This window comes from Mobula birostris, chromosome 3 (assembly GCF_030028105.1).
Source record: "Mobula birostris isolate sMobBir1 chromosome 3, sMobBir1.hap1, whole genome shotgun sequence".
Lineage (NCBI taxonomy): Eukaryota > Metazoa > Chordata > Chondrichthyes > Myliobatiformes > Myliobatidae > Mobula > Mobula birostris.
Window position 1 is genome coordinate 160,405,213 of NC_092372.1, and position 27,198 is coordinate 160,432,410.

The 27,198-nt window shown below is 42.9% G+C and overlaps 1 protein-coding gene across 2 annotated transcripts in view; it reads right to left on the reverse strand.

Moving 5' to 3' along the window:
- Window positions 1-27,198, reverse strand: part of LOC140194748 (adenylate cyclase type 1-like) — a 283,950-nt gene that overhangs the window by 22,373 nt on the left and 234,379 nt on the right. Inside the window, exons 16-17 of one of the 2 annotated variants that reach the window (XM_072252008.1) lie at window positions 21,553-21,699; window positions 21,349-21,447 (exon numbers count right to left, since the gene is read on the reverse strand). In XM_072252008.1, coding sequence (XP_072108109.1) covers window positions 21,349-21,447; window positions 21,553-21,699 — 246 coding nt within the window. Of the gene's footprint in view, window positions 1-21,348; window positions 21,448-21,552; window positions 21,700-27,198 lie in introns of those variants that run through there. The other variant, XM_072252009.1, reaches the window with a different exon arrangement.

Sequence of the window (27,198 nt, forward strand, 5' to 3'; positions counted from 1 at the left end):
AAAGTCTCTAACGTATCTGCCTCTACTATCCCAAGCACTGCTTACCGGGAACCTACCACTCCCTGTGTAAAACAAAAATGCCCTTCACATTTCCTTTGAAGTTATTCCTTCTCACCTTAAATGCATGCCTTCTAGTATTAGTCATTTCAACCACGGGAATAAGTTGCTGTCTGTCTACTTTATTAATGCCTCTTGTAATCTTATAGACCTCTATCAGATCTCCCCTCAGCCTCTGCTGCTCCAGAGAAAACAACCCAAGTTTGTCCAACCTCCCTTTATAGCATATACCCCCTAATCCAGGCAACATCCTGTTAGGTCCCTTCTGCACCCTCTCCGAAGCCATAGCATCCTTTCTATAATGGGGCAACCAGAACTGTATGCAATGCAATACTCCAGAAGTGGCCTAACTTTTGTTTTATAAAGCTGCAACATAACTTCCTGACTTTGAACTCAATGCTTCAATTAAAAGGGCAAACATGCCATATGCCTTCTTAACCACCCTATTAGCATGTGTAGCAACTTCTAAGGAACAATGAACTTGGACCTCAAGATCGCTCTGCTCATCAATACTGTTAAGGGTGGATTGTTCATTTACTTCTGGCCTACCAAGTGCAACAGTTCATATTTGCCTGGGTTAAACTCCATCTGAGATTTCTCTACCCAAATCTGCAGATTCTTTGTCAGTCTTCTACACTATCCACAACACTAACGATCTTCGTATTATCTGCAAACTAACTAACCAACCCATTTACATTTTCATCCATGCCATTTATATACATCACAAACAGCAGAGATCCCAGTGCAGATCCCCGTGGAACACCATTAACCACAGACCTCCTGCTAAAATAAGTTGCTTTGACCACTATCATACCCACCACATGGCTAATTCATCATGGATCCCATACATTTTAATCTTCTGGATGACCCTCCCATAAGGGACCTTGTCAAATGCCTTACTAAAATCCATATAGACAATATCTGTAACTCTTCCATCATGAACCACCCTCGTTACCTCACCAAAAAACCCAATCTAGTCAGAAAGAAATGGCTTGCCCCACACAAAGCCAAGCTGGCTCTCCCTAATTTGGCCATAGTTTGCCAAATGAGCATAAATCCTATCCCTAAGAAAGCACAGTATCCAACACCATGTCCAATATAGCTGTTCCTCTTTTTGGACTAGCTACATATTGATTTAAAACACCCTCCTGGATGCACCAAACAAACTCTGCCCCAACTAAACCTTTTGCACTAAGAAGATCCCAGTTTGGTGGTTAACCACCAGGAGAAGTAAGGAGAGTGAGTAGAATTCACACGTGGCCACAAAGTCCCACAATGCAATAGAGGTTCAAGACCTGATCGGGGCGTGGATAGGAGTTTCTGTGGCCTAGAAAGAGTCACAAGAATTGCCTGCTGCCTCCCAAGTGCCAGGTGCCAGAGTCCAGGATGTCTCAGAGTGGCTGCAGAATATTCTCAGAGGAGTGGTTAAGGATTGGCTTCAATGACATCGATAGAAAGAGGCAGCTGGCTTTGGGCAAGGTGCATCAGTGCTGAGAGAACTGATATGCTAAGACATTTCAAGATAAAGGAGGAGGTAGTGTTGGGTCTCCTAAAGAGCATTAAGGTGGTTAAGTCCCTAGGGCCTGATGGGATTTACTCCAGGTTGTTGAGAGAGGCTAGAGAAGAGATTGCTAGGACCTTGACCAATATCTTTGTGTCCACTCTAGCCACAAGCAAAGTCTCGGAGGACTGACTAGTAGCTAATATTGTTACATTAATCAAGAAAGGAACCATGGATAACCCTGGAAACTGTAGATCAGTGAGTTTCACATCAATGGTAGGGAAGTTACTGGAGAGAATTCTTGGGAGTAGGGTTTATGAGCATTTGGAAAACCATGCCCTAATTAGGAAGAGCCAGCATGGCTTTGTCCAGGGCAAGTCAGATTTTACTAACTTGATTGGGTTCTTTGATGAGGTGATGAAGGTAGAGTTCTGAATGTTGTCTATGTAGAGTTTAGGAAGGTGCTTGACAAGGTTCCTCACGGGAGGGTCATCCAGAAGATTAAGATGCTTTTTGAGGGAAAAGGTTAGTGATCAGTTGGAAAGGCAATAATAATACAGAGACAGCCAACGTGCTTCATGCAGAACAGATCCTGCCTGCTCAATTTGCTTAAATTCTTTGAACTTACACTGAATGTATCAATGAAGGCAGGGCAATAGTGATGATTTACTTCATCTTCAGTAAGGCATCTGACAAGGACCCCACAGGACACTGGTTCTAAAATTAGGTTGCTTGTGATCCAGGGCAAAATGACAAACTGGACCCAGAATTGGTTTGGAAAAATGGGGCTAAAGGGTTGTTTCTGAATTGGATGCCTGTGAATAGTGGTGTTCCATAGGATCAGTACTGGGATACTCGCTGTTTGTAATGTACACGAATCACCTGTATGTGGATGTGGGAGGCATGATTGGTAACCTTGCAGACGACACAGGCATTGGTGTTGTAATTGAAAGCAAGGAAGGTAGTCTTAGGCTGCATGTGTTATCCATGTGTTGGAGAAATGGGCTGAAAAATGGCAAGGCAAGTTTATTTGAGATAAACATGTGGTGATATATGTATTTGGGAATACTAGTGAATTTATGACATACAACATGTATGATAGGGACTTTAGGAGTATTGAGGAACAGAAAGACCTTGGAGTACAATTCCACGGAACTGAATGCAGATTGGTAACACGTTTGGAAGGCACATGGGATATTGGCCTTCCTTATTCAGGGCATCCGAGAAAGAAGCATGGACATTGTGCTTCTACTTTTCAAACCTTCATCAGGCTTCAGCTGGATCCAATTCTGGTCACCACGAAATGCCAAAGATATGATATTGCTGGAGGTGATACAAAGGAGATACACCAGGTTTTTGCCTAGAATGGGGAAGCTGAGTTATGAGAGGAGACTGCAGAAACTGTGTTTGTTCTCCCTGGAGCAGAAGAGGTTAAAAAGGGATACAACTGATATATTTTAAATTGACAGGTATAGGTAGAGCAGACACACTGTTACTCCAAATCAGAGGAAGACAAACCCAGAAGACACATATCTAGCGTAATGGAGAAAGGATGCAGAAGGGTATCCTCGGGGGGCCTTCATCACCCAGGGAGTGCAAAGTAACTGGAATGCGCCGACTGAGATAATGGTTCAAGCCAAGTTATTGTCACCATTAAGAAGTGTATAGCTGAGAATTTGAATTGCTTAGGCTGACAGAGCTATGAACTAAGTGCTGAGAGATAGATTAATATGGATGGTCCCATGGATGGGCTGGGCCATCTGGCCTGTGGAACCAAGTATTCCAAGGATAATGCCTCCTATCCCACTGGGGAGCAAACTGAATTTTCCAATTTCAGATAACTTACATTCAATGATCCTTTCCCACATCTACCAATTCACGAAGGTTTCCTCTCCTATTATTCACCTTTTCCATTCTACCCTCTCCCACCTATTAGCTAGCTTCATCATCCTGCCTCACCTGGTTCCATCTATGCATTACTCACACATCTATCCACCTGTATTTCTTCTCCCTTGCTTTATCTTTTCTATCTCTCCCTAATCTGGTTTGATCTGTTCATCATCAAACCCATAATTGGTTCCACTTATCACCTTCCACCCTCTGTCTCCTCCCCATCAGGCTCAATAGTATTTTCTTATCTCATTTCAGTCATCATTCATCAACCTCTGTCTCAAAACTCCCTCCTCACTCTCTCCCACCTGCCTATTATCCACCACCACATCTGGTTTCCCCTGACGCCTACTATTTCTCATCTCATCCCTGTCCTTCACCTCTTTAAATTGGCCAAGTTCCCTTTACCCTCTAATTCCTGATGCAGTGTCTTGACCCATGAGGTTGACCATCCCTTTGTCACTACAGATTTTGCACAAGTACTGATCTCCTCCAGCAGTTGTTCATTTGCTTTCGATTCCACATCTGCAGCTTATTTTGTCACCAATTACTTCAAGTGGCTATAGCCTATGGTCAAAATTTCAAAAATTCAATTATTATTGAAGTAAACAACTCTGAAATTCTTCTTCTGTGGGTAGCCATGAAACCAAAAATGCAAAGAAAAATAACATGATCATCAACCCCCAAATCCCCCACCCCGCACAAAACAGAGAACAGGCACGTCAACCCGTAAATCCCTCCTCACACACAAAAAAACCCAAATCAAACTGAACAGGCATGCACAAAAAAACCCAAACAAAACTGAACAGGCCCATTGACACCCAAATCTCCTTCCCTGCACAAAATAAACAAAGATTGGTGAAAAATACAGAATCATATTAAAAAAAACTGTAAGATTGAAGAAAAGTCTATTGTCCAAGTACATATCCAAAATGCAGAAAACCTGGGTAACATTCTCTGGGTAAAGCGGCAGTCTCTCCCCTCTCTGGTAGCATAGCAAATTGATCCTCAGAGTTCAAAAGGCAAGCAGCCAGTGCTCATCTTCTGTATTTGCCCCAATGTTTCAGTCTTCCCCAACATTGTAATTGGTGAACAATGGAAGCTTTAATCTGCAAAATAGAGTCAAACATTGGCTCATGCCCCATCCCGCAACCTGCCCACCATGAGGTTTGTACATGCTGCATTTGCCTCCCAGAATTCTCTCGGAGGTTGCAGAGTGCTGGAACACCTAAATGATCTTCAGACAGCAAGTCACAGCTCCAACAGTTCCAGAATCACATCCAAGAAGAAAAACAAACGTAAAAGATAAAAAAGAAGTGAAATATATGGTGTCGCGATCCATTCAGTGGATGCCAACTGAAGGAGCATTGCATGCAGGCACCATCTTGTCAAGTTTTGGTAGTTTGTGTCAGAACAGTGCATCGGCTAACCAAATAGATAAAAGAACTCTGTTGACACAGCTGCACCTGGAATTTTAATTGTGTACTTTTCAGCGCTTCACAATAAGAGAAGGTAAAGTCTCTAATACGTCAAGAAATACAGTAGAAATGCTGTAGGTTTATCACTGGTGCTCATCTTTTTATTGTTAATGGATGTTATCTTCTCTATCCCTCTTGCCTGAAAGACGTAAGGTGAAAAGAGCTTCATGGAGTTATTGATGTTCAATAGAGGAAATTATGACCTGAATATGTACAAGACTGTAATATGCTGACCTAACAATCTACAAGAAGACATTGTCAGGTTGGCAAATTGCATTTGATAAAGTGAAAGAGAATGATATAGAACCATAGAGTTATATAGAGACACAGCATAATAGCAATAAGGTTTGTGTTATCCACCAAGCATCAATTGGTACTAATAATTCTGCATTAATCCCATTTATTATTCTCTGCACACTCTCGACAACTTCCTGCTGCCCCCTACACTCACCCACACACTGGGGGCAACTTACAGTAGTGATTTAACCTACCAAATCATGTCTTTTGAGGGTATAGGAAATGGATGCACCCAAAGGAAACCTACATGTTCACAGGGAGAAGGTGCAAACTTCACATGGGCAGCATCTGAGTTCAGGATTACACCTGGATTTTTGGCACTGTGAAGCAGCAGTTCTATTAGATGCACCCTTGTGTTGCTGTGGAAGAGTTACTGGAAATGAGGAAATGTAGGAAATAAGCAACAGAAGATACTGGAGGAGAATGAAATGCGGCACAAAAGTAATTCATAATGGAGAAGTTTATGGAGATCTTCTGGTACGATGCGAGTGACATCTGCAAAGACATCAATCTCATCATGAGCACAGTATTAGAAGTGGTTGTGTGATGGAAGATGCATTATCCAATGAAGAAGTAGTCTTGATCATCGGCCAACCAAGAAAAGAATGTCATTTACATTCAATATTACAATCTCAGATTTATCAGTACTACCATCATCTAAACACTACTGAAAGCTCTGCTTTTCATCTTACCCCTCCCCTGTCACTACCTCAACATGCAAAGCAACCACAAATTAGAACAAGTGTAGACAGCTCCAATGGCCTAATATATGAATACATGTTGTGTTGTGCAATTGAACATATGCAAGAGAACATGAACATTTCAAGTTTATTCTGGGCAGAGTCATCTGATTTATTATGGGGCCAACTCTGATCTCATTACTATCCAACCGTTTACCTTTCAGAATGATTATAGTTATTATTTGCTGTAAGTATGATTGTAAGGAAGAATTAAAGGTACAAAGGATGGAAGAGATCAACTGCAATGGAACAAAAGAGAAATAAATTCTGTATGCAGATTAAGTTTAAACTGTGCTTTCAAGCATACACAAAAACCTACAAAGTGTAGTAAAGATAGCTGCTGGCACTGTAGGGTAATGTAATTGGTGGGACCAATTACCGACCACCAACATTGAGATGTGATTCACTTTAAGAGGCTGTCTGATTTAATGGCATAATTACGTAAAGTACTTTTACTGCACTCTTTGTTCAGTATTTGCAGTACAATAAGTGAGTTGATGTGGCTTTTCTTAAACATAAAACACCTCATGCTATTTTATTTGCAAAAATCTACATTGGTGACCCCAATGTTCTAGGATGATTCTAGTTATTGAACAGGTTGGTCAATGCAGTCACTATGAAATTGCCAGAATTTTGGGAGCAAAATGCAGTTGCTTAGTTTGTACAAGCCGAGGCCCAATTTGCACTGTGAGAAATCACCACAATACCAAATTTTACATTGTGGTAACGTCGCTTGGCAACTACACTGTTGTGAGGGTGCTGAGTTTATTAGAAAACCTGCCTGAACATGATAAATACCAATCGCTGACAACTCACCTTTTGCAGACCTTTGGACTATCAGAGTCTGAGCGTGCCTAACAGTTGCTTTCCTTGCCCAGCCTCAGTGATGCAAAATCATCGGAGCTAATGGACCACATGCTGTCTCTCCTGGGAGATCACCAGTCTTGTTTTATTCTTAAAAATCTCTTCAATCAGCAAATGCCAGATCAAGTTTGCATAACCCTCACAAATGCACCCGTGAAGGACTATAGAGAGCTTGCTAAAATGGCTGACAGTTTGCACTCAGCTAGGCAGCAGTGTATCACTCCTTCCCCTTTCTCTACCTCATTTAGCCTGGTCAACAAGGCCCCCTACAAAACGATGCTGGGCCTATGTTTTTACCACATTTGCTTTGGTTCGAATGCTAGGAAGTGCCAATTGCCTTGCAGCTTCGACAGTGCCAACGCATTGGGACATCACAGGTCTGTGAACACCATGGGTTTCAACTGCCAGGGACATCTACTGTTCAGTATGGACACCCTTTTAGGGCAACGCTTTCTGTGTGACGTGCTGAAGTGAGTGTGCCCCCGGCATTGCCTATTGATGAGAATGCATAGTGATAAAACCTCGCTGGAGGCCACCAAGAGCAATGGGATGCAGACTTACGGAACATGACAGGTGATGCTCTGCTTCGGTGGATGACGTCATACATGGGACTTCATCCTGGTAAAAATGGCTCGACCCCTGCTTGGTGCTGATTTCCTGTGTCCCCAAGGACTATTAGTTGATCATAAGAACTGCTGGCCTGTCGATGTCAAGGACTTGGGGTTGTTACCCAGCTCCCCCAGTAAATTCCCCACAATGACTCAGTATGCATCACCACACGTGGATTACTTGACTGCCAGCCGAACTCCCAAACCTCACCAAGTGCACATTCTTCACTACTTTAACAAAACATGGCGTTGAGCCCCACATTTCTACAACTGGTTCGCCAGTGCAGGGGCCTGCATGCATAGACTGGATCCAGCAAAGTTGGCAACAGTGAACGCTGAGTTTGTCTACACGGAAAGACTTGGCATTGTATGCTGGTCAAATGTCCCCTGGGCTTTGCCCCTCCATATGGTCACAGAGTCCAGTAATGGTAACTGTTGCTTGATCGAGGCCACCAACCGCCGATTGTCACCCAGTCCCACACATCCAAGACTTTTCAGCATGATTAGCTGGAAGGTAAATTTTTTCCAAAGTCAGTCTAATTAGGGACTATGATTAGGTGCCTGTGTTTAGGAGGACTTCCCCAAAATGCCTGTGATAACCCCTTTTGGTTTCTGAGTACGCTTGTCTTTTGGGCTGAAAAAATGCAGCACAGACTTTCCAATGGCTAATGGAGTCTGTAGTAAAAGACCTAGGTTTTCTTTTTTGTTTACCTGGATGACATGCTTGGGTTGTCAACCACTGACTTTCTCAGCCATCACACCTCCGCAGAAGGTGTGAAACCCCTCCCATTAAAAGTAGCCACTATTTTGCACCACCCCACACCACTGAAAATCTACCAGAGTTTATCGTCATGGTGAATCTTTAAAGCAGTTTCATTCCGTGAGCTGCTGAACTTACGTTCCCCCTGTATAGAGTGCTTAAAGGCAATATTCCTAATCATGTGCTCGACTGGTCAGCAGGCATGACCGGGACATTTGTTGACACCAAATGAGCTCTTTCCAATGCGACCTTACTAGTGCACCCACTCCTCAATGTGCCTGTAGCCATAATTACTGACAATTCAGACTATGCTGTGGGATGCTGTGCATGAACTTCTGGCCAGAGGCATGTGGCAGCCGCTCACCTTCTTCAGTTAGCAGCTCTGTCCCCCTGAAAGGAAGTACACCACGTTAGACCCTGAGCTTCTCGGTCTCTATCTGGTTGTCCGCCATTCTTGTTTTCTTCTACAGGGTTGCCATTTCACATCTCCATTGACCACAAACCCTTTGTGCATGTCATGGCCAAACTATCAGATCCTTGGTCTGCATGGCAGCAACACCAGCTGGCCTACATATCAGAGTTCACAATGGATATACGACAAATCAAGGTGAAAAATAATGCTGTGGCAATTGCCTCTCATGGCCAGCCTTTGAGGGCATATACATAAGGGTTGACTATGCTGGCATGGCAGTCAACCAAGCTACTCCAGGCTTACTGAACAGCAGTCACGGGGCTGCGATTGACTGACATTAAGTTCAGAGAAGCTGGGGCTTCTCTCTGGTATGATGGCTCAGCTGGTCATGCTCACCCCATAGGGCCCGCAACCTGGAGTTGGACTGTTTTTGGTTCCATACATGGTCTATCGCTTCCGGGCCAGAGGGCCTCACAGAAAATGGTTGCACTAAAGTTTGTGTGGCACAGCCTTAGAAAGGACTTGCATGATTGGACCTCAGTCTGTGTGGAGAGCCAGTGGGCAAAAATTAACCATCATGTTCAGACGCCATTGGCACCTATGAGGTCCTTGAGCGATGGTTTGATCATGTCAATGTGTACCGTGTTGGTCCTCTTCCCCCTCCAGTGGTTTAACGCACCTCCTTACCACCAGGTAGCCACAGGCATCGATGACAGCTGCAGACGTGGCTCAAAGTGTTCAGCACCTAGGCTGTTTCATTTGGTGCCCCATCTGATATTTCTTCTGACCACGGTCCCTGATTCATTACACACCTCTGGGCTGTGATGGCCCAGGACCTTGGTGTTAGGCTACATTGCACCATGGTGTATGACCCATAAACCAATGGCCTTTGTGAGTGGTTTCACCGCCCCTTAAAGGCTGCTCTGAGGGCTTCCTGACAGATGAGTGTTGGCGTGATCATCTCCCATGGGTCCTGCTGGAGCTCAGAACAGTTCTAAAAGAGGCCTGTAGTTATCCACGGCTGAGCTGGTCTACGGGCAGCCATTATGAGTGCCAGGTGATTTCATTCCTGTCACCAGGACTGCCTGGTTGACCTCTCAACAGCGTTCCACCCTCCTCAATAAATTCAATTCCTTTGCACCTATTCCATCCTCCCATTGCAGTGTACACCACTCTTGGGCTCCTGTTGACCTACATTTGTTTTCGTTCACCATGATGCACACCAATGACCCCTTAAGCCGCCTCACAATGGCCTGTTCCACATCGTGGAATGGAGGGAAAAGATTTTTGTCATAAATAAGAGGAGTAAATCTGAATGTATTTTGGTAGATCACCCACCAAGATTTGGAAGATTCCGCTATCATGGTCCTGCCATCACAACATGACCATGAGCGTGTCAACACATCTCTGGACGATCCTTTGCTGTTCTTCCACCCATGGAAAATAGGACCTGAGCCAGGTGGCTCATCCGAGCTCTGAACAGGCTGCCAACATCAGTTTTAGTGAATTCTGGGGTTGGGGGGGGGGGGCGGTTGGAGAAAGGGTATTGTAGGGTATTGTAATTGGTGGAAATGTACGTATTTCACAACCACCGACATAGAGTTGGGGTTCACCGTAACAGGCTGTCTGATGTGATGATGTAATTATTTAAAATACTTGTACTGTACTTTATGTTCAGTGTTTGGAGTACAATAAATGAGTTGTTACAGTTTTTCCTAAACATAAAATGCGTCATGCAGATTTATTTGCAAAAGCCTACAGCACAATTAACCATATAGAATTCCAATGTCACAGCAGTAAGTGAGACCTAGATTGAAAAAAAGGAATGAGATCTAAGTATATTCCTGGAGATAGGATGGTCAAGAATGTTAGGGAAAAGAAGCAAGTAGGGATATACCATTGTTAATTAATTTGAATATTGCTGGTCTGGAGAGTAAGCTGGAATGACCAAAGAGATGGATGTGTCTGTTTAGGATTAAAAAGCAATAAAGATGGAATTACATTACAGGCTGCCAACAAGTTTTCAGAAAAGCTACAGATATGAAAACAAAAGCCCTACTGGGGTGACAACTATACAAATATATCCTGGGACAAAGAGAGGGAGGAGTTTCCACAATGTGTTCAGGAGAACTTCCTTGATCAGTTTGCTTCTACTTTAGCAAAGAAGGGAGCATTGTTGGACTTGGATCAAGAAAATGTGGCAGAACAAGTGGAGCAAATATTACTTGGAGAAGCTAGAAGCAAACTGATCAAGAAAGTCCTCCTGAACACATTGTAGAAACTCCTCCCTCTCTTTGCCTCAGGATTTATTTGTATAGTTGTAGATATCACTCTGATAGGGCTTTTGTTTTCATATCTGTAGCTTCTCTGAAAACTTGCTCCTTAATGTCCTCCCTCAGCGCAGTTGGCAGCCTGTAATGTAATTCCATCTTTATTGCTTTTTAATCCTAAACAGACACATCCATCTCTTTGGTCATTCCAGCACACCATTACTCTCCAGATCAGCGATATTCAAATTAAACAACGATGGTACAACCCTGCTTTCTTCTTTTCCCTAATATTCTTGACAATCCTATCTCCAGCAATACATTTAGATCTCATTTCTTTTTTTTAAGCTAGGTCTCACATTGCTGTGACATTGGAATTGTATATGGTTAATTATACTGTAGGTTTATGTAAATAAAGTAGCACAAAGCATCTGATGTTTAAGAACTGTAACAACTCATTTCTTTTACTTCAACCACTGAATATAAAGCACAGTAAAAGTACTTCACGTAATTACATCATTACAATAAGATCATTAGACATAGGAGCAGAATTTGTCCATTTTGGCAATCGAGTCTGTTCCACCATTTCATCATGGCTGATCCTTTTTCCCTCTCTACCCTATTCTCTTGCCTTCCTCCCATAACTTTTCACCCCCAACTTGTCAAGCATTTATCAACTTCCACCTTAAATACACCCAATGACCTGACCTCATAGCTGCCTGTGGCAAGGAATTTCACAGATTTACCACCCTCCAGCTAAAGAAGTTCCTCCTCATCGCCACCCTAAATGGACTTCCCTCTATTCTGAGGTTGTGCCCTCTGGTCCCCCACTATAGGAAGCATCCTCTCCACATCTACTCTATTTGGGCTTTTCAACATACGATAAGTTTCAATGAGATCCCCCTCCCTCATTCTTCTAAATTCCAGTTACTATAGGCCCAGAGCCATCAAACATCCTCATATGTTAGTCCTTTCATTCCCGGGGTCATTCTCATGAGCTTCCTCTGAACCCTCTTCAATGTCAGCACATCTTTTCTTAGAAAAGGGGCCTGAAGTGGTAGAGAGTTTAGTTCCACTTAAATAAACACGGAGACTGCTGGAAATACTCAGATCAGCTTGTGAAGCTGCCAGGAGGATGGGGGTGGAACAATGTCTCTAATATGATAGCGAGGGTGAGCATGGAGATAACCTGTAAACAAACTCAGCTGATCATTGGGTGAATGGGAACAGAAGGAGGGTGGGAGTATTGACAAAAGAACACTGGAGACACATGAGACTGCAGATGCTGAAACCTGATGCAACACACAAAAAGCTGGAGGAACTCAGTGGGCACACAGCACTTATGGAGGGAAATGGACAGTCAAGGTTAAGGTCCTTCATCAGGATTGAAAAATAGTGGAGAGATAGCCAATATTAAAAGGTGAAGGGAAGGGGATTTGGAGTGACAGCTGGCAGGTAATTGGTGGATCCAGGTGAAGGGGTCATTGGCAGATGAGGGAATGGAGAGTGAGAAGAGCTCCTGAAGCTGGGAGGTGGTAGCTGAAAGTGATAAAGGTGAAATGTCGACTGTACACGGAGATGTTGCCTGTCCTGCTGAGTATCTCCCCCAGTTCTTTTTTATTGGATTCCATCATCTTTAGGCCTTTATCACGTTCATCTAGCTGGGCTTGTCCCCGTACTTTGTATTTCACAACTCTTTTGTCCGTGTTCTTTTTGCCCATGTTCTCACTAACTGCTCCCATTCACAAATCAACCAGCTAATTTTGTTTACAGCTTATTTCCATGATTACTCTGGCTTTAACCTATCAGAGACATCACCATTCCCCACTCCCTCCCTCCATCCATCTACTTTATTACCTGCTTTAGTCTCCTTTTTAGTTCTGATATTATACATAGAACATAGAACAGTACAGCACTGTACAGGCCCTTCGGCCCACAATGTCGTGCCGACCCTCAAACCCTGCCTCCCATATAAGCCCCCACCTTAGATTCCTCTATATACCTGTCTAGTAGTCTCTTAAACTTCACTAGTGTATCTGCCTCCACCACTGACTCAGGCAGTGCATTCCACACACCAACCACTCTCTGAGTAAAAAACCTTCCTCTAATATCCCCCTTGAACTTCCCACCCCTTACCTTAAAGCCATGTCCTCTTGTATTGAGCAGTGGTGCGCTGGGGAAGAGGCGCTGGCTATCCACTCTATCTATTCCTCTTATTATCTTGTACACTTCTATCATGTCTCCTCTCATCCTCCTCCTCTCCAAAGAGTAAAGCCCTAGCTCCCTTAATCTCTGTTCATAATGCATACTTTCTAAATCAGCCAGCATCCTGGTAAATCTCCTCTGTACCCTTTCCAATGCTTCCACATCCTTCCTATAGTGAGGTGACCAGAACTGGACACAGTACTCCAAGTGTGGCCTAACCAGAGTTTTATAGAGCTGCATCATTACATCGCGACTCTTAAACTCTATCCCTCGACTTATGAAAGCTAACACCCCATAAGCTTTCTTAACTACCCTATCCACCTGTGAGGCAACTTTCAGGGATATGTGGACATGTACCCCGAGATCCCTCTGCTCCTCCACACTACCAAGTATCCTGCCATTTACTTTGTACTCTGCCTTGGAGTTTGTCCTTCCAAAGTGTACCACCTCACACTTCTCCGGGTTGAACTCCATCTGCCACTTCTCAGCCCACTTCTGCATCCTATCAATGTCTCTCTGCAATCTTTGACAATCCTCTACACTATCCACAACACCACCAACCTTTGTGTCGTCTGCAAACTTGCCAACCCACCCTTCTACCCCCACATCCAGGTTGTTAATAAAAATCACGAAAAGTAGAGGTCCCATAACAGGTCCTTGTGGGACACCACTAGTTACAATCCTCCAATCTGAATGTACTCCCTCCACCACCACCCTCTGCCTTCTGCAGGCAAGCCAATTCTGAATCTACCTGGCCAAACTTCCCTGGATCCCATGCCTTTAACTTTCTGAATAAGCCTACCGTGTGGAACCTTGTCAAATGCCTTACTAAAATCCATATAGATCACATCCACTGCACTACCCTCATCTATATGCCTGGTCATCTCCTCAAAGAACTCTATCAGGCTTATTAGACACAATCTGCCCTTCACAAAGCCATGCTGACTGTCCCTGATCAGACCATGATTCTCTAAATGCCTATAGATCCTATCTCTAAGAATCTTTTCCAATAGCTTTCCCACCACAGATGTAAGGCTCACTGGTCTATAATTACCCAGACTATCCCTATTACCTTTTTTGAACAAGGGGACAACATTCGCCTCCCTCCAATCCTCCGGTACCATTCCCGTGGACAACAAGAACATAAAGATCCTAGCCAGAGGTTCAGCAGTCTCTTCTCTCGCCTCGCGGAGCAGCTTGGGGAATATTCTGTCAGGCCCCGGGGACTTAACCGTCCTAATGTATTTTAACAACTTCAAAACCTCCTCTCCCTTAATATCAACATGCTCCAGAACATCAACCTCACTCATATTGTCCTCACCATCATCAAGTTCCCTCTCATTGGTGAATACTGAAGAGAAGTATTCATTGAGGACCTCGCTCACTTCCACAGCCTCTAGGCAAATCTTCCCACCTTTATCTCTAATCGGTCCTACTTTCACTCCTGTCATCCTTTTTTTCTTCACATAATTGAAGAATGCCTTGGGGTTTTCCTTTACCCTACTCACCAAGGCCTTCTCATGCCCCCTTCTTGCTCTTCTCAGCCCCTTCTTAAGCTCCTTTCTTGCTTCCCTATATTCCTCAATAGACCCATCTGATCCTTGCTTCCTAAACCTCATGTATGCTGCCTTCTTCCACCTGACTATATTTTCCACCTCACTTGTCACCCATGGTTCCTTCACCCTACCATTCTTTATCTTCCTCACCGGGACAAATTTATCCCTAACATCCTGCAAGAGATCTCTAAACATCGACCACATGTCCATAGTACATTTCCCTGCAAAAACATCACCCCAATTCACACCCGCAAGTTCTAGCCTTATAGCCTCATAATTTGCCTTTCCCGAATTAAAAATTTTCCTGTCCTGTTTGATTCTATCCTTTTCCAAGATAATTATAAAGGCCAGGGAGCGGTGGTCACTGTCCCCCCGATGCTCACCCACTGAGAGATTTGTGACCTGACCCGGTTCATTACCTAGTACTAGATCTAGTATGGCATTCCCCCTGGTTGGCCTATCCACATAACGTGACAGGAATCCATTATATTATTGACCTGACATATTGACACTGTTTCTCGTCCCGCAGATATAACCTGACTTGCTGAGTATGTCCAGTATTTTCTGTTTTATCGTAGTGCAGTGCGGGAACAGGCCCTTTGGTCACAGCGTGATGGTACACTAAATAAGTGAATGACACCCAATGAAACTAATCAGCTCTGCGTCTGGTTTTGCAGCTCTTCTGCCCATGCTGCAAGAAACTGCAGGAAGTTGTGCTGAGCCACGCTCACATCATGAAAACCAGCTCCATGGACTGTATCTACATTTCTCAGTGCCTCAAATGTAATCAAAGAATTATATAGCATGGAAACACAGCATTCACACCAACCAGTGGGAACCCTTCTGTATTGGTCTCTTCTCCCAGAACTTCAATACCAGGTGATTCAGGAATTCATCAAGATGATTCACGTGCTCATCCAAACACATCTTAAGTGTTGTCAAGTGACACAGCTTTTTTGTATAGAGTGTAAAGGAGAGCCAAGAGTGGACAACAGAACACTGAAAAATGTTGCTGGAGAGGTAGAACAAAGAAATGGTCGACAAACTGAATAATTATTTTGGATCAGTCTTCATTGTGGAAGACACCAGAGAGAGTCAGGGGGAAGAAGTGAGTGTAGTCACTACTACTAAAGCAGGGGTCCTTGCAAGGATTAAAGGTCTGAAAAGAGCAGTTCTGATGGGACAGGTCCCACCTGAAACATGTTGGCACCAAGGTCATGGCCAATCACATAACTAGGGCTCTAGATATTGCTTTAAACTAAATAGAAGTGGGGGGCGGGGTTCAACAGCTTGGAAAAGTATTGATAAATAGGAAGGAGAATGTAGGAAAGGTTAGACGTCTCCAAACTAAAGAATAAGAGAGGAAGTTTAGAAAGGGTTAAGAATTTAGTTTCCGGCAACATGGAGTGAAGGTGATGTATTCATTCACACAGTATACAAAATAAGATAGATGATTTTGTTCTGCAGCAAGAAATTGGCAGTATGATGCTGTGGGCATCACAGAGTCATGGCTAAAAGAAGATCACAGTTGGGAGTTTAACATCCAGGAATAAACTTCATACCAAAAGAACAGACAAGTGGGTGGCTTTGTTGGTAAAAAATGAAACCATATACTTAGAAAGATGTGATATAGAATCAGAAGGGTTAGTATTCTTGTGGGTAGAGTTGAGAAACTACAAGGGTAAAAGACCCTTCCGCAAATTTATATGCAGGCCTCCGAACTAGCCAGGATGTGGGATACAAATAGCAATGGACAATTGAAAAGCCATGTAAAAATGACATTTTTATGATGGTTATGGAGGAATTCAATATGTAGGTAGTTTGGAAAATCAAATTGGTGCTGAATCCCCGGAGAAGGAATTTGTGGAACGTCTATGAAATGTCTTTTAAGAGCAGATTGTGTTCGAGCCGTATGGGGAAAAGGAAATCCTGGATTGTGTTTTGTATAATGAACCAGATTTGATTACTGAGTTTAATGTAAAGGAACTCTTAGGAGGCAGTGATCATAATTCATCCTGCAGTTTGAGAGGGAGAAGCTAAAATTAGATTTATCAGTATTAGTGCTGAGCAAAAGTTAAAATAGAGTTTGAGAGGGGAGCTGGCCAAATTTAATTCGAAAGGTAAACTAGCAAGGATGATGGTAGAGCAGCAAGGCTGGAGTTTCCGGGAGTAACTCAAAAGATGCAGGATTGGTTCATCCCAAAGAAGAAGAATCATTCTAAAGGGAGGATGCGGTAACTGTGGTTGACAAGCGAAGTCAAAGACAACAAAAAAGGCAAAAGGGAGGGCATACAATATAGCAAAAATTAGTGGGAAGCTAGAGGATTGGGAATCTATTAAAAACAACAGTAGGCAACTAAAATAGAAATGAGAAAAAAAATGAAATATGAAGGTAAGCTGACCAATAACATAAAACAGGATAGTGAAAGAAGTAGGTTCAGGTGTAGCACTTGCGCTTACAGGCATAAGTGCCAGGTGGGAAGTCTGTGGGGAGGGACATGTGGACCAGGGAGTCGCGGAGGGACCGATCCCTGCGGAAAGCGGAGAGTGGTGGAGAGGGAAAAGTGTGCTTAATGGTTCACTATGGATGTCCAAACCCTATACACCTCCATTCCCCATCAAGAAGGCCTCAAAGCCCTCCGCTATCTTCTGGATAATAGACCTCACCAGTACCCCACCACCACTACCCTCCTCCGGTTGGCAGAACTGGTTCTCACACTCAATAACTTCTCTTTTGGCTCTTCTCACTTTCTTCAGACTAAGGGTGTAGCTATGGGAACTCGCATGAGCTCTAGCTATGCCTGCCTCTTCGTTGGTTATGTGGAACAGTCTGTGCTCCAAACCTATTCTGGTACTGCTCCCCAACTTTTCCTTCGCTACATTGACGACTACATTGGTGCTGCTTCCTGCACCCATGCTGAGCTCGTCAATTTCATCGACTTTACTTCTAACTTACACCCAGCCCTCAAATTCACTTGGTCTATCTCGGATACTTCTTTCCCCTTTCTCGATCTCTCGGTCTCCATCTCTGGAGACAGACTGTCCACTGACATCTTCTACAAGCCCACTGACTCTCATAACTACCTCAACTATACCTTTTCCCACTCAACCAAATGCAAAAATACCATTCCCTATTCCCAGTTCCTCTGTCTCCACCACATCTGCTCCGGGGATGAGGTTTTCCATTCTAGGACATCTCAAATGTCCTCTTTCGTTAAGGATCGTGGTTTCCTTTCTGCTGTCATCACTGACGCCCCCACCTGCATCTATTCCATTTCTCGCACTTCGGCTCTCACCCCATCCTCCCGCCACCACAACAGGGACAGAGTTCCTCTTGTCCTCACCTAGCACCCCACCAGCCTCCGGATCTAGCACATTATCCTCCGCAACTTCCGCCACCTTCAACAGGACCCCACCACTAAGCACATCTTTCCCTCTCCACCACTCTCCGCTTTCCGCAAGGATCGGTACCTCCCCACGGATCTCCCACCTGGCACTTATCCCTGTAAGCCCAAGTGCTACACCTGTCCCTACACCTCCTCTCTTGCCACCATTCAGGGCCCCAAACAGTCCTTCCAGGTGAGGCAACACTTCACTTGTGAGTCTGTTGGGGTCATCTATTGCATCCGGTGCTGCTGGTGTGGCCTGCTCTACATCGGTGAAACCCGACGCAGATTGGGGGACCGCTTCGTCGAGCGCCTCCGCTCAGTCCACCAAAACAGACAGGATCTCCCTGTAGCCACCCACTTCAACTCTGCTTCCCACTCCCATTCAGATATGTCCATACATGGCCTCCACTACTGCCATAATGAGGCTAAACTCAGGTTGGAGGAGCAACACCTCATATACCGTCTAGGTAGTCTCCAGCCCTTTGGTATGAACATAGAATTCTCCAACTTCCGGTAATTCCCTCCCCTTCCCTTCCCCTATCCCTATGTCACTCTGCCCCCTCCCCCAGTTGCCTATCACCTCCCTCATAGTTCTGCCTCCTTCTACTATCCATTGTGTTTTCCCCTATTCTTTCTTCACCTTTCCTGCCTATCACCTCCCTGCCTCCCCTCCCCCACCCCTTTATCTTTACCCTTACTGGTTTTTCACCTGGAACCTACCAGCCTTCTCCTTCCCACTGTCCCCCACCTTCTTTATAGGGCCTCTGCCCCTTCCCTCTACAGTCCTGATGAAGGGTTCCAGCCCAAAACATCGACCGATCTTTTCCACAGATGCTGCCCGACCTGCTGAGTTCCTCCAGTGTGTTATGAGGATAGTGAAAGTATTTTTAGATATATAAGGAGTGAACGAGAGGTAAGAGAACTGGAAAAATGATACTGGAGAGGTAAGGATACGGAAACAAGAAATGGTGAACAAATTGAAAGTATTTTGTGTAAGTTTTTCCTGTGGAAGATTGGACAAGTTACTTGGACCAGATGGACTACACCCCAGGGTTCTGAAAGAAGTTGAAGAAGAGATTGTAGAGGAATTAGTAATGATCTAACAAGATTCACTAGGTTCTGGAATGGTTCCAGAGGGCTGAAAAATCTCGAAAGTAACTCCATCTTAAAGAACAGAGGGAGGCAAAAGATAGGAAATTTCACACCAATTAGCCTTACTTTAGCAGTTGGCAAGATGTTAGAGTCCATTATCAAGAATGAGGTTTTGGGTACTTGGAGGCACACAATAAAATAGGCATAGTTTCCTTCAGGGAAAATGTTGCCTGACAAATCTGTTGGCATTTTTTGAGGAAATAACAGGCAGTGGGAATAAAGGGGGCCATTTCTGGTTGGCTCTGGTGACTAGTGGTGTCCCTCTGGGCAGGGATCGGTATTGTGTCTGATAGTTTTCGCGTTATATTCCATAAAGACCTGCATTACAGGTATGGCGCGTGGCCAAGTGGTTAGGGCGTTGGACTAGCCATCTGAAGGTCGTGGGTTCGAGCCTCGGCCGAGGCAGCATGTGTGTCCTTGAGCAAGGCACTTAACCACACAATGCTCCAGTCTACCCAGCTGAGAATGGGTACCGGCAAAAAATGCTGGGTTAACCTTGCGACAGACTGGCGTCCTATCCGGTGGGGGGGTGGGGGGGAGGAGTTTCGTAGTCTCACGTCACGGAAACTGGCATAAGCCACAGGGCTCGTGACAGACTTTAATCTGCATTACAGAATTAATGGTTCTGTAGCCGGGTTTGTGGCCAATATAGATAGGTGGAGGGGTAGTGAGTGTTAAGGAGACAGGAAGTTGGCAGAAGTTGATATCTTCTTGATTAGTAAAAGCATCAAAGGTTATGGAGAGAAGGCATGGGACTGCAGTTGAGAGGGAAAATAAATCAGCTACGAATAGATGGCAGAGCAGACTCAATGTGCTGAGTGACCTAATTCTGCTCCTGTGTCTTATGGACTTATTCAAGTGCCTGTCTAAGTCTTTTGCCAACACAGATTCCACTACCTCCTGGCACAAAGTACTAAATATAAACCACACAACAAAAAAAAACTCTAAACCTCCTTCCACTCAGCTTAAACCTATGCCCTCTTGTTTTAAATACCCCCACTGCAGGAAAAAGATTCTGACTATCTACTCTGTCCTTCATATAATATTATATACATCTTTCAAGCCTCTTTTGTTCCAGGGAAAACAAGCTCAGCCTACCCAATCCCCTTGCATAACAAATCATCCTTGCGAGTCACCTCTGCAACCTCTTCAGTGCAATCACATCCTTCCTAATGTGTTGACCAGAATACTCCAAGCACAAAATTTGATCTTCATTGTTACCAAGTGATTATGATAGTCTCTGTTCCACTTTTACTGTTTATTTTTCAAATATTATCAACTTATCATATATTCCAGTCTTGAACAATGATTCCAAATGCATAAAGAACAGCTGTGGTTTCCTGATGAATGTCAGCTGAATGTTTAGACAAATTTATTTGTCTTCTTTCACAATTTAGTTCAAACATACTTGAGCAGTAGCTGGACGTGTTTGATGTTTTATGTTTTGAATAATATTCTTAACTTTGCATATTCCATTTCAATTTTGCACTAATAAACAAGGTTTTTTTTTGATGTGTGATTGTGGTCTGGTAACTGCGAATCTGGGCGAGAGACTGGAGGCTGGAGGCCTGGAGATATTGCGTTGGTGGGAGAGAGGAAAGAAGCTTACTTTGTCATTGTTGGTTTGTTTTGTTGTTTGATTTGTTCTCCTGAACATTGTGGACAAGCTCTATTTGCGCCAAAATGTGTGACGATACCTGCAGGCTGCCCCCAGCACATCTTGGGTGGTGTTGGTTGTTAACGCAAACACCACATTGTACTGTATGCTTTGATGTGCAAGTGTTAAATAAACAGATTTGAATGCAGTCCTAAAAAGGAAACCAATAGTGGGATACTAAAGACCATGAAAACTTCAAGCACATTGTCCATTCTAACTGTCTGGCATTTGAAAGCTGGAATTGAAACTCAATAATAATATTTTATCATTGCAGTCATTGAATATGGCTCAGTTGTTTCTGCCTGTACTCATTCTACTTGGGATTTACACCAAAGATGTCCTGTAATATAAAAGAGTCATCAATCTCACATTATAATATTGAAAAATTAGTTCTCCATTGCGACATATCATTTCTGTGCTTCCTTGCATTTAGGGAACAAAAGGTGCAACTGTTTTATTAGTTAATGTTCCAGTGCCTCACAACTCGTTCAATAACTTGTAGGCTAACTGCTCACCTTGGTTCCAGTTGTAGGTACAAGCCCAACTGCTCCCATGTAAGTGCTGCCAATTGTTTTGATTTTCTCTATATCCTTGTAGCAATCTTTGTCCATTAGCTGCAGTACCAAAAGAAAGACGTAAACTAAATTTATGAGCAAATGCAGTGTTCAAATGTTTTTTAAAATTAATGCATATTATGACTAATAAAGAATTAAATGTACCTCATCGAAGTCAGCTATTATTTCATTCAAAAGGCGTAAACATTCAACTCCCATGTTATTACCATCTAGTTCAATATAAAAGTCATTAAAATTGGGAATTGAGGCAAACATCACACCCACTTGTGAATATGACTGGTAGTAGAGATCCTGCAATGAACAACATGTAGAGGTTAAGTGCAACATCACAGAAAAATAGCTGAGGGAATAACATGTGTATCCCCTACTGATCAGATTAAGAGCACATTAAGATTGTCACAGATCTAATTTTATCTTTGAGTCTTTAATGGTCAATTAAGAACCAAGCTGTGTGCAATTCCTGCCTATTACTCTTTGGTCCTAAGGCAATTGCCAACTAAATATATTTTGAACTGTTGATTCTTCCATGATTAATTGAGAACTACCCTATATCAGCAACAGAAGGCAATATTCCTTTGGGCCTGGTCACATCTATCTACAACCTGTCATCTGCCTTGTGGTTAGGGCTGCAACATTCATCACTGGAGGGGCATCTGCAACCTTGCTAAATGTGGACAAGTTGCTGCAGGCCAACCAATGGCATACATCATGCCACTCATAATTATTGGAATGTGATTTACCTTCATGTAACCCAAGTTAATTAAACGCAAAGATGTTATGTTAGAAAGCTTCACCTGTGGAGGGAAGCTTTACCATTTTTTTCAAAAAAGAGAACTTGGGGTAAAAAAGCTACGTGAGAGTGAGGTGTGGCTGACGGACGTGGCGAACAAGTGAGAAAAACACATCAATCTAATAGAAACTAAATATGTAACCTGTTTAAAAAAGTGGAATTAGTAGTATCTCTATCCTACTTGAACACTGCAGGGTGGCACGATATCAATAAAAGATCTATTGAAGTTACAGCTGTAACAAGCAGCAGAGACGAGTGTCCAAGATCTCTACTGTATAACCAGGAATTAGATCTGTTAAATCATACCAGGGGATTTGGTCAGTTAAAATTTTTACTGTTCCGAGTGTTTAATTTGTGTGTGAAATATGTTCAGTGGGGTTGTAACAGAAATGTTTGGAAGTGACAGTGTAATATTGAGTTATATTGAAATAGACATCAGAACGTGTATAAAAACTTATGGATTGTAATCCTGTTTTATACAGCTCAGGTTTTTTCTTTGTGTATGTTTGTCAATCAACTTTTCCTAGATGATCAACTATTTCATCCCACAAACCAAGAAACAAGATAGTGAGCTACCCAAGATGGGAAAAACCAGTGCAGGAATGAAATGTTTAATAACGTAGAGGATTTAATACGGTTGAATGTTTAAGCTTATTTTCATTCAAAGGATCTGAATTTGACTTTCTGGAAGACTTTGATGAGTTACTGAATGAGATTTACTTTGTTTAAAAGTTGTAATGTTAGAGAATTGTCCTGAAAGGTATAAAGCTGTATATATATAATTTTTGAATTTGAATTTATAGACATACTGACTGGAACTGAAACTGAAGTTAACCATAATACTTAAGAATAGGAATTTAATTAGTTTCTAACTAATTAGGAATAAATTAGTCTGTAAAGCTTTAAATAGAGAATAAGACTAGATCTAATTAGTTAGAGAAATTGGAGTAATAAAGGTTATTCTAGTGAATCTCACTGATTCTAACTGAAAAGGAACATGGTTTTAGTTTGATATCTGCAATTTGGAACCTAAACAGAATGTTGGAATTTTGAATTGTTCTTACTCTTATAAATATTTTGTATATATTGCTTTTTTATAAGCAAAACCTACCTCCTGAAGTGTGTGTTTTCTATTCACTGTCTTCTGATACCGAGAGTTTCTGATGGCCTACTAGCACCTAGTTCGTAGTGCTATGTAATTTGATTTTTTTTTTCTTAAAGTGTGCAGCGACCAGTCACACAAGATAAGACCAGCATTACACAAGTGTTACACTCAGCATTGCCGAAGATGTTCCATCCTTTGATTCACATGTGATTGACATGGAATCCTCGGTGACTTCTCTCAGCAATGTTTCCTTGGGTTGGGACTGGTCTTAAATCCACATGCACAGTCCAAGAAAGGTCTCAGAGAAACATCACTGGAGTTTCCATGTCAATCAACTGGAAGGCGGTAGATATCAGACAACTTATAAGCATATTTTAAAAAGTTATTAGGGACAAACCTTATTTTCATTTAACTTCTTAGCAAAAATACCATTGCATTTTTGGTGCAACCAACCACACGAGTCCAGCCTAGCCTTGGCCAGTGACCGTGGAGATGGTCTGAGTATGGTCCTGAGCAGGTTCGATGTTGTCGTTTAAAGTTAAATTGGATAGATATATGGACAGGAAAGGAATGGAGGGTTATGGGCTGAGTGCAGGTCAGTGGGATTAGGTGAGAGTAAGAGTTCGGCACGGACTAGAAGGGCCAAGATGGCCTGTTTCTGTGCTGTAATTGTTATATGGCATTAGAGGCCAGTGCAGTACCCAGGAAATTCCAGCTCCTAGCGGTGTAGCAAGGAAGTGGCTTTGCCAGAGAACAGGTGTCTAGACAGTACCTGGATCAACAGTCAGCAAGCCTTTCCTCCAAGCCATTAACCTTCTAACTAGAAGTGAAATCTGCTGGGATCCTTTGACACAGCTGAATGGCCAAGGCCTCTAACTGAATGGAATTTACACCAACTGATTGAAGTTAGAACAGGGGATAAATGACAGGTTAGGCTTGGGTGTGGTTGGCTTGGCCAAAGAAAATGCAATGGCATGTTGGATAAATAGTTAAGTGACATTAAGACTTGTCTATGATGTTTTAAAAATATTCCAGTTGATTGACATAGAAACCCAAGTGACATTTATCTGTAAAGACTTCTGGTGGATAGGTAAATATTAAAACAGTATTTATGCCAGTAACAGTTGATTGTTGAGTCAGATTATCTGATACCTTGCCTTTAAATTCCCTCACCAATTCTCCCAATAAGGAAGACAGTGGGTTGGTGTGGTACGGTTACAGCAATGAGCCACAAGAGGGCCTCAGAGTTACAGCAATGCTGCAGATAACAGCCAGAGGCTTTAATTGTTCAGTAGCGTTCCATTTATAAAATAAACTCCAGCAAACAGCTCAACAAAGTGCTTTCTATTTTAAGCTCTACTGTTGACAATGTAACTGTACAGTCCTTTCAAAAAAAAAGAGAAAAGGATAAACTAGGAATTATAGGCCAGTCAGGCCACTGTCACTGGTGGAGAAATAAATTGGGAAACAGCCTTGAAATTTGATTCTGCCACACATCTATTCCTGGGCTTGGTGATTGAATAGAGGAAGATGGAATAATAATTATTTCTGGTTGTTTTGGAAATTCAACATGAACACTACCTGATGGGGAATATATTTTGACATTGTTCCCTGAATGATATTTCCCTGCTCTACTCGCCTTACTCCTATGACTGTGTGACTAAATACAGCTCCAACACCATATACAAGTTTGCTGACAACGCCACTGTTGTGGGCCGCATCAAAGGTGGTGATAGAAACAGGATGCAGGAGGGGGAATGAAAGCTTGGCTGAGCTGTGTAATAACAACAACCTCTCACTCAATGTCAATAAGACCAAGGAACTGATTGTAGACCTCAGGAGAGGGAAACCAGAAGTCCATGAGCCAGTACTCATCAGAGAATCAGAGGTGAAGAGAGCCATAATTTTAAATTCCTGGGGTGTCACTATCTCAGGGGACCAGTCCTAGACCCATAGTATAAATATGATTGCAAAGAAAGCACAACAATGCCTCTAATTCCTCAGGAGTCTGCAAAGAGTTGGCAAGTTTCAAAAACCTTGGCAAACTTTCATAGATGGGTGGTGGAAAGCGTGCTGACTGGCTCTATTACAGTCTGGTATGGGAACACCAATGCCTTTGAGTGGGAAATCCTACAAAAAGTAGTAGATTCGGTTCAGTACATCATGGGTAAAACCCTCCCAACCATTGAGCCCATCTACATGAAACATTGCCGTAGAAAAGCAGCATCCATCATCACTCAGGCCATTCTCTTTTCTTGCTGCTGCTATCAGATGGAAGGTACAGGTGCTTCAGGACTTGCACCACCAGTTTCAAGAACAGTTACTACCCCTCAACCATCAGGCTCCTGAACAAAAGGGTAATATCTACACTCATTCTGTTTCTGGTGTTCCCACAACCAATGGCCTCACATTAAGGACTTTTTATCTTGTTATTTATAGCTATTTACTTATCTTTGCATTTGCACAATTTATTGTCTATTGATCCTGTTTACAGTTACTGTTCTATACATTTGCTAGTTATACCCACAGGAAAAAGAATTTCAGAGTTGTATATGGTGACAAGTATGTACAATAATAATAACTTTTACTTTTAAATTTGATATTTCTTCTGGAGTGTATTGGGAGAAACTAAATCACCTTATCGATAGAATTACCAATTTTAATTACCAGAGCAACCACTGCCTGGAAGTTTGCCCCATTTCTATTTAAAAAAGGTTTAATGAGTGAATTCAAGGAACTGCATCGACGCCCATGAGAAATGGCACCCATTGTGAATCACATTCATGCTCCATCTGCCTTTGCATGGAGAGAAAATAACAGCAGTTATGTGCACAGTTAATGATATCCTCATGTACCAATGATACAGGATTAACACTAAGAATTTGGCTTTTTGGGTTCAAATTTCTACTTTCAAGGAAGTTCATTGTACTTTAACACAAGTTCAGTGCAGTTGAGCAACCACTATCAGGAATTATGGTGGGCTGCTCACACACCACCTGAACCCTGAAGCACACAGTCAGTGACCTTTCCTGTATCTGGTAGATGAACTGGCTACCTTATCCTTTCCCTGGTGTAGGTGAGTGACAGGAGAACTAAAGGTAGTTGATGGAGATGTGGCTACAAAGAAGAGCTTATTGGAAAATAACCGGGGGAATGGGATGCATGGGATCCATCTGAGACTGGAATAAAGTTGACAGGTCAAATGGCTCCATACTATGTTATCAAGGAATGTAAACTTGTAACAGCTCCAACACTCATGCAACGGATCTCAGGTTAAACACCAATGAGAGGTGTGCAAGATGTTAAAGGACATTGACAGAATGTCTGGCCAGTATCTTAACCCCAGGGTAGAAATGGCTAACATGAGAGGGCATAAATTGAAGGTGATTGTAGGAAAGTATGGTGGGGATATCAGAGGTTAAGATTTTTACAAGGGGATTGAGGGGTGCATGGAAGGTGTCCGGGGTGGTGCTGGAGCAATAAATACATTAGGGACATTTAACACTTAGACAGACACATGTTTGAACAAAAAAGTGGGAGCTATGTGGAAGGGAAGCATTACGGTTGATCTTGGAGTAGGTTAAAAAGTCACAGAGCATCATGGGCTAAAGTACCTGTACTGTGCTGTAGTGTTCTATGTTCTATGAGAGTTATCTTTTATTGACGATGCTGATATGATTGTGATTGAACTATCCACACAAATTTCTGGAGGAGCTCAGGAGGTCAGGCATTACCTCTGGAGGGAAATAAACAGGTGACATTTTGGCCCAAGACCCTACCATGGTTGCTGTATTCCTCCATCATTTTGTTTGTGTTGCTCAACACTTCCAACATCTGCAACATCTCCTGTCTATGATGGCGATAGGCTGCGCGATCTGGGTGGGGGTTTTATTCC